General features: G+C 39.5%; 1 protein-coding gene across 1 annotated transcript; it reads right to left on the bottom strand.

Moving 5' to 3' along the window:
• Nucleotides 1-3,781: 3,781 nt before the first annotated feature.
• On the bottom strand, nt 3,782-4,729 carry LOC112911780 (olfactory receptor 51Q1-like). Its single transcript, XM_025988453.2, has one exon. The coding sequence runs from the start codon at nt 4,727-4,729 to the stop codon at nt 3,782-3,784; it is 948 nt and encodes a 315-aa protein (XP_025844238.1).
• Between the last annotated feature and the right edge of the window lie 11,106 nt (nt 4,730-15,835).

The following is a 15,835-nucleotide window of genomic DNA, read 5'->3' as shown; positions in this document are numbered from 1 at the left end:
GGTGGTCACTGAGCAACAGGTTCTGTGCCTTAAGAGCAGTGTTATCAGAGTATCATTGGTGTTTGCCAGCTATGGAAACCATGGGATTAGAGCGTATGGTGATGCCAAAGACAAAACTGTGCCAGGCTGGTTCCAGCCCAGCAATAATAAGTTTTCAACATTATTTTACCCCTCCTCAGAGGATAAAGAAGGATAAGATCAAGCATGTGGTAGAAAATACTGTGAAGAGAGGCATTTAGATAAAGAGAGAATAACAACTCAATATTCTGCTCTGCTTGTCAGCAACCATCTTCTCCTTTATACGCAGCAATGGATATGGTTTTAGTATCTCCAAAGAAGTCCTTCCATAAAGCATACTTATACGTTAAAACATAAGTGAGATACAGGTCACCTTGTGGCCTGACAGGGCTCTGGCTGTGACTGACTAGCTTCACACCATTCTGAGTACATTAAGGCCCTGGTGAGGCTTAGCACTACAGTAAAATGTGCTCAATTGTATTCAACATAAACTGATACATTTACATTATACGGTAATGGTTTTTAAAATCTTTAGATATAACCTTTGAGGTCAAAGACTGTGGTCCAGATGTAACCTCCACTTCAATTGACATTCTCTATAATGTCTTAGATGTTCAGTATCTACTGGCTTGAAGGCAGGATAAAGTTTATGTCCCTAACCATTCTTGGAGGATCTCTGCCTGCTTCTCTGGGGATGTGAGTCTGAATGTGGCCAGAGTGGGGGCCAGCCTCACCACCAGCACTGGGAACCACAGGCTTTGAAACACTGCCAAATGCCATTTAGAGGAGGACTTAGCAACTGTTGAGCACCCATGGAGAAGGCAGGCAATCAGCTGTGTGCAGGACAGTTGTGTTGCAAGGGCACATGGGGGATATGCATTGCTTATCCGGATTTGTCCTGGGGACTGAGTGGCTTAGAGGTGAACCTCAGTGGGCAAGATGAGAAACAGTAAGTAGAGAGGACAGAAAAAGCCTCGGGGGGGTGGGGGGGGTAGGCTTTGTCAGTGAAATAGATGGGAAGGAAAATGAGTGAAGGAAGGGGAGAAGACAAATGAGAGAGGGCCAGGGAGACAGGAATGAGAGTCAGAAAGGAAACCCAAGGGGAAGTCTCTGTGGGCAGGATGTTAAAGAGGGAAAGGGAGTCAGGGTGTTCCCCTGGGACCCAAGTTCGAGAAAATCATTCTTCATTCTTCATCAGTGACTAACCCCTCCCCCTCCCCAAGCAAGAGTCCCCATATATGCAACACTGAGAGGGCTGAGGTGGGGTACTATCTGAGCCATGAGACAACAGGCTCATATGTTCAGCCCCTCCCTAGACTTGGAATCTTATCTCACAGGCACAAGGCTTCTGCTTTCCAACCATTCCCCTCTCAACTTGGCAACTACTGCCACCTGCCCCCTTAGTGAATGAACCAGGAGACAGCCTCTAGAAAGGGGGCAGAGGACTGTCCCTCAGGTCTTGTTATGGTTCAGATGGAAAAGAAGCTCTACCATACATACTTAAACCCTGAGTTTTTGTTATTTTTTAAATGTTATTTATTTATTTATTTATTTATTTATTTATTTATTTATTTGAAATACAGAGAGAGAGGCAGAGACATAGGCAAAGGGAAAAGCAGGCTCTCCATGGAGAGCCTGATGTGGGACTCGATCCCAGGACCCTAGGATCATGCCCTGAGCTGAAGGCAGATGCTCAACAACTGAGCCACCCAGGTGTCCCAAGTTTTTGTTATTTCATTATTAAACTAGGAAAAAAAAAATTCTCAGAGGATTTTGAAGTTAAAATGGAAAACTAGTATTTCTGATGTGCTGGTAAATGAGGATAGAGACAGTGGCACAATACATACATTTAAATGTATTCTTTTATGCAAGTGTTCTGCTTTCATGATAAAGATCAGTCACTTCTCAGTCACTCAGCAGTTAGAAAGCAGTCAGTATTTCTCAAAGTTTACTTCACCAAGGCATACTGCCCTTCTTCCGATTATACTTCACAATAAACCCAAACTTCACTCGGTCTGTTGCCCCCAGAGAAGCCCCCAGTTCACTCACAGCTCCTGTGACCCTCCAGAAGGAGGCTTAGAATTTGCGTCAGTACATAAATTGAATGTCCAGAATAGTGGACAAAGCATTACAATGATGACAAATTTATTAAAAATTACAGATAATGAGAAAGTTCTTGGCTTTCAAGTCAGATCCTATTCACTTTTTCTAACACATTCAATGGCAAGAATTTGTTCTTAGCTGAGTTGTTTCCTTTAGGGACCAGGACCAATCACATGATTCTTTTATGAAAACAACAAGGCCAGAAAAAAATGTAGATAACTCATTCCAATTTACCAAAAGTCAGAAGGAACATTGACTATACTGTCACTTCCTAAATGATGTGATCTAGGGAGATGGGATTGAATTATAGAGTCTTTGTTTTTTTCTTAAAGATTTGTATTTATTCATAAGAGACAGAGAGACAGAGACAGAGAGAGAGAGGAAGAGACATAAGCAGAGGGAGAAGCAGGCTCCATGTAGGGAGCCCAGTGTGGGATGGGACTTGATCCCAGGTCCCCAGGATCATGCCCTGGGCTGAATGAAGGTGGTGCTAAGCTGCTGAGCCACCCGGGCTGCCCTATAAAGAGTCTTTTTACCCAGAGAAGGCAAAAAATTATAAAGCCAGAAGCCGTGAAAAACATGTCTGACAGAGGACCCATGGTTACAATCAGGGAAGCCACGACCTCATGTTATCTGATAGATAAAAATGGTATTGGCTAAATAAGATCAAGAGTTAAAAAATTAAGTAAGTTAAATGCAAGCAAAAAGAAGTTAATTTTCTCAAAAAAAGATTCATGGCAGCCATACTCTCAGTTTTAAAGGTGGGGGGGGGGGGGGGAGAAACCACTTTATTGATATTATAAAAATCTAATAGAAAAAGAAAGAAGAAAAGGGAAATCTGTGCATACATGAGGGCAATTGTAAGCAGTAAAGGAGAATAGGACAGAGTTATATCAGACTGGGTACTTAAAACATCCAACCTTATTAGCTGGGGATGCTGGGTGGAGACAGCCAAGCTGGAGTCCCAAATGAGAGGCCTGGGCAGGGCATCCTCCTCTCAGGTGAGACTTCCAACTGACCATTCCCATGAAGGCTGTATTTATAGGGCATATGACAGAGTCCGAAGTTAAACATTTGTCTGCCTACGTGCAATTTTGAATGAGCTGCATTTCTATGTTATCATGTCTTCACATTTTTAAGGAGCCTGGGCCATATGTGCTTGCCCCTTCCCAGATTCCATTCTTGGGATCCAGCCCAGCCTGGAGCCAGAGGGGATATAAGGCAAGATTTACAGCTTTTGGTGTCCAGACCAGAAAGGCCAATTCTCCCCTGGAGGTCAGATAATGTCAACTAACCAGGCTCCTAACGTCACTTATGTAGCATAAGTCTCACAAATAACATTTTTAGCCTGCCTGCAAACTTGCAGGTCAGGGTGGTCCTTTGTACAGGACGAATCACAGACATTTCTATCCATATGATACAGTTGAGAATTACAGTTTTGAGGAACTCAGTATGCAAAAAAAAAAAGTAAATGGAACAGCTACATGATGGGTAGATGGTTCAGCTTAGTTTAAATTACCAATCCAGGGAGCACAATAATGTATTTAACACCCATTCCTGCTTTGTGATTCATATATGACTGGATACCCAAACCATAACTTTCCAAGTTTCCTAAGTTCTTTCTTTAAGGAATAGTACCCACAACCCATTTCTCCATGCTCTATTGCAATTGTCTATGAGAAAAGAGGTGAAAAATGCCTCGACGGATCTGTTTTGTTTTAACACTATAGATAATGGGGTTCATCACGGGAGGTGCTAATAGATAGATGTTGGCCATGATGACATGTACAATTGGAGGGGCATGCTTGGCAAAGCGGTGAGTCATGGACAATCCCACCATGGGCACGTAGAGGACCAAAACAGCCAGAATATGGGATAGACAGTTATTGAGTGCCCGAAGCCTTTCAACCTGGGAGCTGATTCTCAAGACACTTCTCAGGATGAGTACATAGGAAAGCACAATGAGCAGGGGGTCCAGTGTAATAATGACCAGAGCTAGAACAAATCCATACCAGTTATTGACAGTGGTGTCAGCACACACCAGGCGAATCATGTCTTGATGGAGGCAGTAGGAGTGGGAAAGCTGGTGGGAGCCACAAAAGGGCAATCGTTTCAGCAGGAACAATGGGGGAAGAACAGCCAGAACACAGCGGCAAATGATGGCCACCCCTATTCTTCTGATTACTCGGTTGGTGAGGATGGAGACATAATGCAGGGGACGGCAGATGGCCACATAGCGATCAAAGGACATGGCCAGCAACACAGAAGATTCCATAAAGGAGAATCCGTGGAGGAAGAAGAACTGGGCAAAACAAGCCTCAAAGCTAATTTCTGAGGCCCCAAACCAGAGGACTCCCATGACTGTAGGCAAAGTGGTGAGGGTGAGCCCCAGATCTGTTACAGCCAACATAGAGAGGAACAAGTACATGGGCTCATGTAGGGAGGGTTCTGTCCTGATGACTGCCAGGATGGTGGTATTGCCCATGATGGAGACAGTGTAGAGACAACAAAAGGGGATGGAAATCCAGTTATGGAAAACCTCAAAGCCAGGGATGCCATTAAGGATGAAGCAAAAGGGGACTTGAGTGGAGTTAGTGACTAAAAACATGACTGGAGGAGGCAGCCTCAAGACCAGAGTTCTTTGTCAAATCTGTGAAAAGTAGACAACATAGGAATTTGAGTAAATATTCTCTGACTACTGGAAATCACTCTGATAGATCATCAAGTAAGACCTGTGGGAAGGGAATTGGCTGGGAAATGAGTTTACAAATGTTTTATCAATTTTGCTTGTTTTAGCTCCTAGCTTGTCATCTCTTGTCAACGAGTGATGAGAGCATGAAGTTCTCATTGGTTTTAACCTACAGGCTTCTTTGTGCAGAAAGTAGTTATGCCTTTGCAGCAGGAAGGTATAGAGGGGCTTTATGGCTGTTGGAAAGTATGGCTATGGAGAAGAGATTACTATAGGACATCCTTGGATGCCATGAGGCTAGAAGAAAATGATGAGACTAAGACTAGTAAATGTACAAAGCAATTCCAATATGCCAGTTGACTCTTTTGAGCCAGGCAAACCATAAAGAGAGAAACAAACAGAGGTAAAGGAGTAGGAAAAGATAATGCCTGACTTCAGAATCTAGGAGTCCTAAGAAGAAAATTTTAGAAGCCAGACAGGTACAGGGACTTTATTGGAAAGGACCCTACCTGAGCTAAATGGGTAAAACTCTGGTGCTCAGATATCTGTCATAAGAACCTATATTAAAAAGCTAGCCTAGGAGTGCCTAGGTGCTTCAGTTGGTTAAACACCCAACTTTTGATTTTGATTCAGGACAGGATCTCTGGTTCCATGCTTAGCAGGGAGTTTGCCTTAGATTCTCTCTTCCTCTCTCCCTTCTTCTGTCCCTTCTCACTCCCATCAAAAATAAATAAATCTTTTAAAAAAAATAAAAAGAGGGGGGATCCCTGGGTGGCTCAGTGGTTTAGCCCCTGCCTTCGGCCCAGGGCATGATCCTGGAGTCCTGGGATCAAGTCCCATATCAGGCTCCCTGTATGGAACCTGCTTCTTCCTCTGCCTCTCTTTCTCTCTGTGTCTCTCATGAATAAATAAATAAAATCTTTTAAAAAAAATAAAATGAAAAAATAAAAAGAAAAAAAGAAAAGAATAAAAAATAAATAAAAGACTAGCCTAGGATACACTTTCTGGGAAAGACTGCAACAATAGGTAGGAGTATCTCTGTGGGAACAGCCTCAGAAGGCTGGACTAAGAAAAAATATCCTCTTGGTTCAAAAGCAATTGGATCCATAGGGTCAGCCAGTAGTTTTCTGTGAAACTGTATAAGTTTATATTGATAGACGTGAAAGGGAGTAGAATCTGCCTCCCCCCCATATGCCTATTTGGTTTAAGGATTATCTTGAATTGATTATTTCTAAGAAACAGTAGACATAGAACAATCAATCTCTGAAAGCAGAGTAGATGTTGCCTTTCAGATCCTTACACTGACCTCTATTTACATGTATAAGGGAGACCTGATGAGGAGAAGGAGTAAAACTTTAGAAATTCTTATCAAAGAAGAAGGCAGAGATGTAAATCTGCATAACAATCATTCCCTTGTTTACTGTGTTTTTCCTGGGAACCTCCCACTAGAAACCCTCCCTCTGACCCATCCGACCCCCCAACATCTTCCTTTGTCTTTATCTAAAGAAGGCATTTAAGGAGATGGTTTGGGCTATTTCAAGGAGTTACTCACTTTTCCAGGGTAAATTCAGTACATACATTATTAAACTTTTGCTAATTTTTCACCTGATAATCTTTTACTATAGGGAGGCCTCAGCCAAAAACCTAGAAGGGTGAACAGAAAATTATTTTTCCTCTCTTACAGTTGTTTGGACTAAAATAGTTTACTATTTTATCTGTTTGTTTTTAACATTGCTATCTGATAAAAATTCCTTCCACTTTCTCTAAATTTGCTCTTGATAAACTCAAAATATATTGTTACTTCTGTCCTCCACAAGAAAATGGAACCCTCTTGTGACTGAGGATGATCATAAGTGTTATCTATCCACTATAAAGACTTGTAGACTGAGGAAGTAGAAGAGCACAAGAAGGGAGGAAATCCTGGTCTATGGAAACCAGAATCTCTTCCTATTGACCAATCCTTATCCTGCCTCCAAAATGGCATCAGAGTTCCAGCAGGTTTTCCATCACCAAGAAATCACTTTTTTTGGTTCCCTTTCTCCAAACATAACGTTACCCAGAGAAAGTTCCCATCAACAATCTGTGCCTTGGCACAGTGCCATCATGCAGTTTTAGCTCATATCCCCTAAGCTCCCAGAGTATCACCCTTCCTTTCTCCAGCTCAGCAGTCACATGTATCTCTATGTCCAGTTCACAGAGATAAGTCTTTCTGCCCAGCCTCACTTTCTATCCCATCTTTCTGACAACCCCATAACCATTTATTTCACCTGTGTCTGTCATCCAGGTGCCTTGCTTTTTCCTGTAGAACTCCTCACTCTGCTGAGCAGAAGCATTTGTATAGGCTCCTGCAAGTCCTCAGGGAAGGGAGTAGCCCTTGGGCCTTACTGGAGCCCAAGGAACAGAAGCAAGAATAATTTGTGTGACATAGTCTGCCCTGGACTATGTTTAGCTAAGGACACAGAAGTGCATACAGAAGTGCTGATTTTCCAAGAACAGCCTGACCAACATCAAAACCAAAATAAATACCAAACCAAACAAACAAAAGCTTTGTGGAAATAGTTTCTCTGGAGATTTTATTTTTCCCACACCCATGATAGAGCCCAAAGCAGGGCTTGAGATCATGCCCTGAGCTGAGATCAAAGAGTCAGGCACTTAAGCAACTGAGCCACCTAGGCTCCCCTCTCAATAGATGTTTTTGACTGAGAATTTCCAGAATTCTTTAGACAAAAACAATTATTGAGAAGAAATTCTCCTTATGAAGTATTTATCACATGGAATGCTAGACCAGGATATTTCCTATTTCCAGCACTCTATTACATACTGTGTTTTGTTTGCTTGTAAAGATAAATAAATTTAGAGTCAGGGAAGTGTACTGATAAAAGATGGAATTAAGAATGAGGTAGCTCTTAGTTTAGTCTATACTAGAACAATATTAATATTTGTATTTAAAAAACAGAATTATTTTCAAAAATTTTATATCTCTCCCCATTATGTTGAGTAATCCTTTTTTTTTAAAGAAGCAATAATATTGCATTTTCCTACCTAAGTGTTTGTGAATTAGGCTAATTTGGATTCACATTCTAATTTGAATACACACTAATTGTGTGACTCTAGGCTGATGACTTAAACTTTCTTTGCCTTAATTTTACTTTCAGTATGTCAAGGATAAGAATCATGTTTGGAAAGCGCTGAAGACACTTCCTGAGACATATCAAAGCCTAAATAATTGTTAGCTATAAATACTAATTGTACTTATATTAACTCTACTATTAGAGTTACTGAGTCACTCTACTATTAGAGTTAGTAGAGTAACTCTACTACTACTTATATTAACTCTCTCATTATTATTCTTACATTATTATTATTATTATTATCACTATTATCTAAACTTTCAAAGATGCGGTTATTTTCATTATTTTTTCAATGTATCTTTTTTCCTAATCTGCAGGCATGGTGTCAGGATCTCTGGATAAGAAAATTAGATTGTTAGGAATGTGTTCTCCTTATCAACTTAAAAGTAGCTTGGGGACCCTCATGTTTGTTCTCAGAAATTTCAGCAAACCTGTATTACTTAACCCCTTAATGCCAGGGACATTGTTATAGCTTGGTAATTCATAAACCAAAATGACACACATTTGCATCTCTTTTTTATTTTTAATTTTTATTTATTTATTTTTTTTACCCTTCTCCTAAATTTGCATTTCTTTCATAACTCATCATTTGATCATCTTTTTATATGCTTCGTAGGCATTAGCATATCTTTTGTGAAATATTTAGGTTAAAAGTTTGCCTGCCTTCATTGGATTGTCTTTGGATTATCGCATTGTAAGAGTTCTTTATTCAATCCGGATACAAGTGCTTTTTCAAATGTACATGTTATAAATACTTTTTTTTTCACTCTCTGGACTGATTTTCTTTTGAGGAGCAGACCTTGTTAATTTTAATGAAGTTGAATTTATCAATTAATTTTTCTTTCTTAAAAAAGATCACAAATACTTTTTCTTCTATTGCTGTAGAGTTCTAGATGCTGTACAGTTTGGTATATTTTTATTTGTACATATAGGTCTTTGTTGTGTTTAAATTAATTTATGCATAAGGTGTGAAATAGGGTCAAAGCTAATTTTATTTCTGTATAAATATATAGTTCTAGCAGCACCATTTATTGAAAAGATTATTCCTTCTTTCAAAAATAGTTTGGTGATTTTGTTAAGTGTCAATAATTGATTAATATGAAGATCTGTTTCTGGACTCTCTCACCTCTGTTGTTGTTGTTCTTTTTTAAGATTTTATTTATTTATTCATGAAAGACAGAGAGAGGCAGAGGCATAGGCAGAGGGAGAAGCAGGCTCCATGCAGGGAGCCTGATGTGGGACTTGATACCAGGACTCCAGGTCACGACCTGAGCTGATGGCAGATGCTTAACCAGTGAGCCACCCCAGTGTCCCTCTCATCTCTTTGGTTGATGTATTTGTCTCATGATTATTGAGTACTATCTTTTTACCAAAGATTTATAGTAAGTTTTGAAATTAGGTATTATATGAGCTCTAAAAGACTGTACTTCATTTTCAAAGTGTTTAGCTACTGTAGTTCTTTTGAATTTCTATAAAAAATGTAAAAGTATTACATTCTACCAAGAAATACTAAGATTTTATTGTTTTCCCTTAACCTCCAAATGAATGGTGCTGAGGTCTTACTCTTTTTCTATTGTTAGTGGGGTCACTTATTATTAATTTGGTAAAACCTTAAATGAATTAAAATGTGTTCATGGATAGATAGTATAATGTAGTAATTTTCTTTTCTCAGAAAAGTCATTGTTCTGTTTTGGAATCAGAAATGTCTTGACCCAATGTGTTGGTATGTTTCCTTTTGTTCTATCAAACTATCATTTCATTTATAGCCCAATCTATTCTTTGGACTAGAGTTCAGATATATTTTACTTTTGCTTATATAATAATTCCACAATACTTTATTACTTTCACTTTAATATTCAATTGTGTTTTATTGAATTTAATAAAAAGAAACAAAGAAAATAATCTTAATCTCAATTGTTTTTTAACCTGAAAAGTGTTCATTTTAGAATAGTTTTTGAAGGAAATTTTCACTAGAAAGGTACATTGACAGGTTTTACTTTCACCACATCACAAATGAAGTTTCATGTTTTCCTTTCTTTGACCTCCATTGTTTCTGAAGAAAAGTCAGACAATATTCTTCTCATAGTTTCCTTGTAGGCAATGTGTTGTTTTCTATATTCATTTAGTTGTAGGTTTACTTTAATTGGCCTTGCTCGACATTTGCTGAGCATCTGAATTCATGGGTATCCTTTATGTTCTAATGTTGAAAAATTTCAGCCAATAGTTCTTCAAAAGTTTTTGATCATTTTTCCTCTCTTCTTCATTTTTAAAACACCAATTGCGCATAGACAAGACAGCTTGATAATGATCCATCCACTACTTCTGGGAGTATTTTAACTTTTTTTATTTATTTATATTTATTTATTTATTTATTTGAGTATTTTAACTTTAAAAAAAATCTTTGTATTTCATCCAATGCTTCTGTTTAGATGATTATATTGATGCATCTTTAAGTTCAGTTACCCTTCCTTCTATGTTGCCCAATACACTCTGGATCCCAACCAATAATTTTTTAAATTTATTTTTCTCTACTTAGATTATAATTTTTTTTTACACTTTCCAAATACTTCCTGAAATTCCTAATCTCATCCATATCTAAATTCCTCATCTCTTCATATCCAAAGTAGAGATATATTGGGAACAAGATAAACAATGATAGCTTAATGGAAAATGAAGGGCAAATTTCAGCCACACTTTTTGAAAGGACACTTCTGGGTAGAAGAGAACCAAGGAATATTCTTCAGATACCACTCAAAATGAGTCCCTTCTGGGTTGAAGCTACAGCGCAACTTGATATAGCCCATCATAACTGAAAAGAACAGATGGTCACCATTCCAAGATTCTTTTGGAGGCTATCTTGTGGCATCTATTTTCCCTTTTGTCTTTTAGTATCTACAGAATAAATAGGTTATTAATGGTCTTCTGACTCCTGTTCCTACTTTGGTTGTTGGAGGAGAAGATATTCTTTATGTACTGGAATTAAAAATAGATGTGAACAGAACAAAAAACAGAGAAGGGTTGGTCTAATCAGCTAATGCTAGGATGCTCTCATGAGAGCTATTGGTCGGCTAGGTGGTCTAAGAAGGTTACTCTCCTGTTTCCACAGCTTTGTTATGTATTCAATGTTTCTATACAGAGATGATGTAAGAAAAATGCCTCTGTAGACTTTGAAGCTCAGAAGAACACTTACTATTTATCTACTGCTCTATCCTAGAGTCTTGTACAGTGCCTGGCATATAGTAGGTTCTTTTTTAGGATTTTTTTTTATTTTAGGAATTTCTTTTTTTTTAAGATTTTATTTATTTATTCATGAGAGACACAGAGAGAGAGAGAGAGAGGCAGAGACATAGGCAGAGAGAGAGAAGCAGGCTACATGCAGGGAGTCAAACGTGGGACTTGATCCTGGGTCTGCAGGATCACACCCTGGGCTGAAGGCGGCGCTAAACCACTGAGCCACCAGGGCTGTCCCATATAGTAGGTTCTAAACAAGTGTTTGTTGTACAATTGGATATTTGTGGGGCTCTCTGCATGTCTCTGTGTAAGCCTGCATGTTTCTGGGTACAGGGGTGTAATCTGTTGAACTTCCTTAATTTGACTAAAAAGACACTTTCATTCTCCAACTTTGACAAATAGTATCGTTCTTGGAACACAGCAGGCACATACCCTGAAGTGAGTACTCAGGGTTACAGGTTAGTAGCAATGGTTGTTACCAAGTAATGACTGAAGTTCCTTGGGATCAGAGTCAATGTGCAGATGCTGGCAGAGGCCAGGTGACAGTAGAGCAGTGGGGGGCCTGGATAAAGGCAGGGCCCCAGTAAGCAGTATCCTGTTACTTTGAAGTTAGCCAAGAAGTTGAGCCTCAAAACTAGGAGGAAGGGTAGTGTGAAGCCTATTAGCCACTATTGTATTACGTGTGATTACAAAGAAGCAGAGCAACAGCTGGGTCCATTGCCACCAGTAGATAGTCCAGCTCCTTCCTCATTTGCCTACAGTTAGGCCAAGGCTCCCTGTCTAAACCATCCCACTGACAACTTAGCATAAAACCTGCAGGACATAGATAAGAAACTTCACCCCGTAGGCTTCCTCATTGCTGTAAATGAAACAGAAAGAGTTTGACTCTTTCTCAGACTCCATAAGAAAGTATATGTAGAGCAGTTAGTGTTAATTCAGGACGTAAATAACTGCTTTATTTTTTCAGAAATTATCACTTTCTTGTTATACGTAATTCTCTCAATAGCTGTCTGGATGGTGTATACTATAAACATATGTTACTTGCTAAAAACCAAAATTCAACTAAGTGAATCTGAAGATCTAACTGGCTTTATTAAATAATTCATGAATCAGAGAGCATCCCTTCTAGCAAGTAGAGGGGAACTCTCTTGGGAGGTATATAAAAGGGAGGATTTTTGTTTTGTTTTTGGTTTTATATCATTTGTTTTTGTTAAATTTTTTTAAATTTATTCATGAGAGACACACACAGAGAAAGAGAGAGTCAGAGACACAGGCAGAGTCAGAAGCAGGCACCATGCAGGGAACCCAACGTGGGACTCCATCTCAGGCTTCCAGAATCAGACTCTGGGGGGATGGCGGTGCTAAACTGCTGAGCCACCAGGGGCTGCCCAAAAGGGAGGGTTTTTACTGGAAGGATGGTGGGGTAAGAAAGTTGTAAGCAAAAGAAAAGAAATAATTATTCCAGGCAAGGGCATATTCCTTTAGAAGGAGTGCTTGGGAGTCTTTGCATGCAGCTGACCTCATCTTCCTTTCAGGAATGGAGAGGGCCATGTGACAGATTTGGTGCCCATCAGAAAATTGCTGACTGACCAGTGAAAACAACATTTCTGGGAGAGGATGAAATTGAAATTAGATTTGGTATTAAGCCCCGGTTTACTGATTTAAGGCCTTAACTTCAGTGATGTAACTTGGGTCCTCTGTTTTGTTTTGTTTGGTTTTGTTTTTTTTAACATGCTCAAGACAGTGAAGCTGGAAGAAGTTAAATCACTTGCTTTTTGCCACATGGCTGGGATTCAATTAAGTGACCTGACTGAATTTTGTTTTATTTCATTTCATTTTTCAAAATTTTTTAAATTTTATTTTTTTTTAAAGATTTTATTTATTTATTCATGAGAGACACAGAAAGAGAGAGAGGCAGAGACACAGAGGAGAAGCAGGCTCCATGCAGGAAGCCCTATGCGGGACTCAATCCTAGGACTCCAGGATCACGCCCTAGGCTGAAGGCAGATGCTCAACTACTGAGCCCCTCAGGTGGATTTTAAAATCCTATGAACTTCTGTTTTTTCATACCATCTTCCAAGAGGATGAGTTTAATCATCATTGGAAAAGAGTCCAGTGGTTAGTTGTGTGCTTAGAAAACTATATTCTCCCCCTCTTCTTTCCCTGGCTAATGGGATATTTTGTCATATATTGGTTTACCTGGTTGTTCCTCTAGGAGGTTTCTTTTAAGCCCTTAAGGCTGGTTTAATTTCTTATTTCTATGGGTCCACTTAAACATTCTATTGCAATTGACTACTTATGTGTCTGTCTTTCTCAGCAGCATGTGGGTCCCCAAGATCACTTCTTAATTATTGTGTATCCTCCATGCCTAATATATAATAGGCACCCGAGAGGACTCACATGGAGCAAATTTAGGGAGGCACTCACTCTCAGCTCTTCTTTCAGAAAAAAGTGTCCACTTTTCTTCTGCTTGGTCTGGTCCTGATGCTCACTATTTGTTTGGGGGAGAGAGGAGGACCTGCCTTTCACTCAGACTTTATAAGAAATTCTTTCTCCTCAGGAAATTTCACACGGATTCAGAGGTCTTAGTAAACTGATGTTACCTCCTTGATCATGGCTCAGCTGATAATATGCTATTAAGGAAGAGGGAAAAAGAGAAATGAGGTAAGAAGCCTGATAAAGAAGACAAAACAAAAGTTCTCAGAATGGAGAAGTTCTACCTGGGATCAAAATACAGATTATTGTAAAGGGACTGAAGATTTAAGAGGTAGATAAAATAGAAACTGACAAGACCTCAGATAAAAATAAATTAAAGAGTTGTGTACTTGGCTTTAGGAAAATGGTTCCAGATTGCTAAGTTACGGGAATATAGGTGTCAATGTGCCGATGTATCAGGCTTAACTCACACCTTGATAGTCTGCAGGTTGCATAGATTGTACATGCTTAGCGTGTCTCATTCATCTCCTCTTTGACTGTATCCTATGTCTTGGCTCATCTCCCACTGGAATTTTTATGAGTTCCCCAAATATATTCTATTTCTCTAATATCAACACCGATGTGTGTTTTTATTACCCTCCTTAAAGCATTTTTAAGGTTTTGGGGGGCGTCTTAAGCATCCCACTCGATTTCAGCTCAGGTCATGACCTCAGAATCCTGAGATGGAGCCTGTGTGGAAGGTTCTGCACTCAGCAGGGAGTCTGCTTGATATTCTCTCTCTTTCCCTTCCCCAACCCTCCCCCATCAACTCCAGTGTGTAATCTCTCTCTTTTCTTAAAAAAAAAATAATAATAATTAAAGAAAAGTATTTTAAAGGTTCTCTAAGCTTTTAGTGTCACCAGTAAAACCCTAAGACCTAACTTTTACAGGTTAGGATGCTTGTACTTACTTATCTTTGTCTTACATCTTTCATTAAGCTCTTCTTTACAAATTACCTCTTAACTCAGGCAAATTAAATCCAAAACTACCCTCCAGGTGAAGGTGACTGCCCTGACAAGATTTCTTGCCTGTCCAGACCACCCAGACCTTTTGAGGTAATAAACCTGACTCGCACCCTACAAATGTGGACCATGGAGTGACCCCTGGAATGACTAGCAATGACCTTTACTTCATTATAATACTAAAATCTCCGCCCAAGGAAAAATCCTCAGCCTCATTTACATAACATACAACGTGTATATATAGGTAGGATTCCTTAAGGTGTATGCGTGATATCCTGCCGCTATATCCAATGTGCCTGCCGCTATATGTGCCTGCCGCTATATCCAATGACCAGGATTCCCAATCTAAATATTTATCCTAACTGTAAACAAAAGGAACTCATTCACCTTCTCTTAGAGAGTCAGGGCTTTGGAAGCTATTTCCCATGATCTTCTTATTTGCCGCAAATAAAGCTTACTTTGTACACAACTCTACTTGGTGTATCTGTGACTCACCAAGGAGTGAACTAATGTTGGTTCCATTACATGGGTATCATCTCTCTAGCATGTTTCAAGTCCTACTCACCGCAGGCAAACTCTAGTCCTTTGTCTCTTTATAACACACAGTGTGGGGATGTACAGATAGGGGCAATATCCTCACCATAGACTTATGGCCACAAACTGAACAACAAAGAGACCAGACCTAGGAAAGTTGCCTTCTCTTTCTTAAGATTTGTGGCAAAGACAGTGGAGTGACCTATAGAGAAGTGTGTGAAATGTCAGACCTGCTTTGGTAAGAGGTGTTTGTGGTCTTTGAGCTTGATGGGCTATGATTAGAGACAACCAAAACAATCAAACAAATAAACAAACAAAAATACCAGGTAGACATTAGCCCAAGCTAGGGCTGGGGGTGGGAGGTATGGATCTTTGGCTTTTCAAAAGGGGTCTCACTGAAAAGTTTTTGCAGTGGGGATGAAAATAGTTTCCTCTTTAGAATTACTGGTGAGAGGCAGGATATAAGGAAAGAAGAACTTGCTAAAAGGATTTCTGTGGGAAGATATGGAGAGCCTTCCTTTATGGAAACATTCTAGACTTTCTATGCTTACATAGATGCAGGCAGCAGGAGAATGGACAAAATAAATTCCAGCTTGAAATTTTCTTAAGGGCTCAGACCAGGCTAGAAGATCCCTTTGACATTCCCAGCATGAATAGGTCTTACCAGCCTGAAAGATCTCTATCAATCACAT

The sequence above is a fragment of the Vulpes vulpes genome, chromosome 11, assembly GCF_048418805.1.
Source record: "Vulpes vulpes isolate BD-2025 chromosome 11, VulVul3, whole genome shotgun sequence".
NCBI lineage: Eukaryota > Metazoa > Chordata > Mammalia > Carnivora > Canidae > Vulpes > Vulpes vulpes.
The sequence above is the reverse complement of the archived record's forward strand: the minus strand, read 5'-3'. Positions and strand labels throughout refer to the sequence as shown.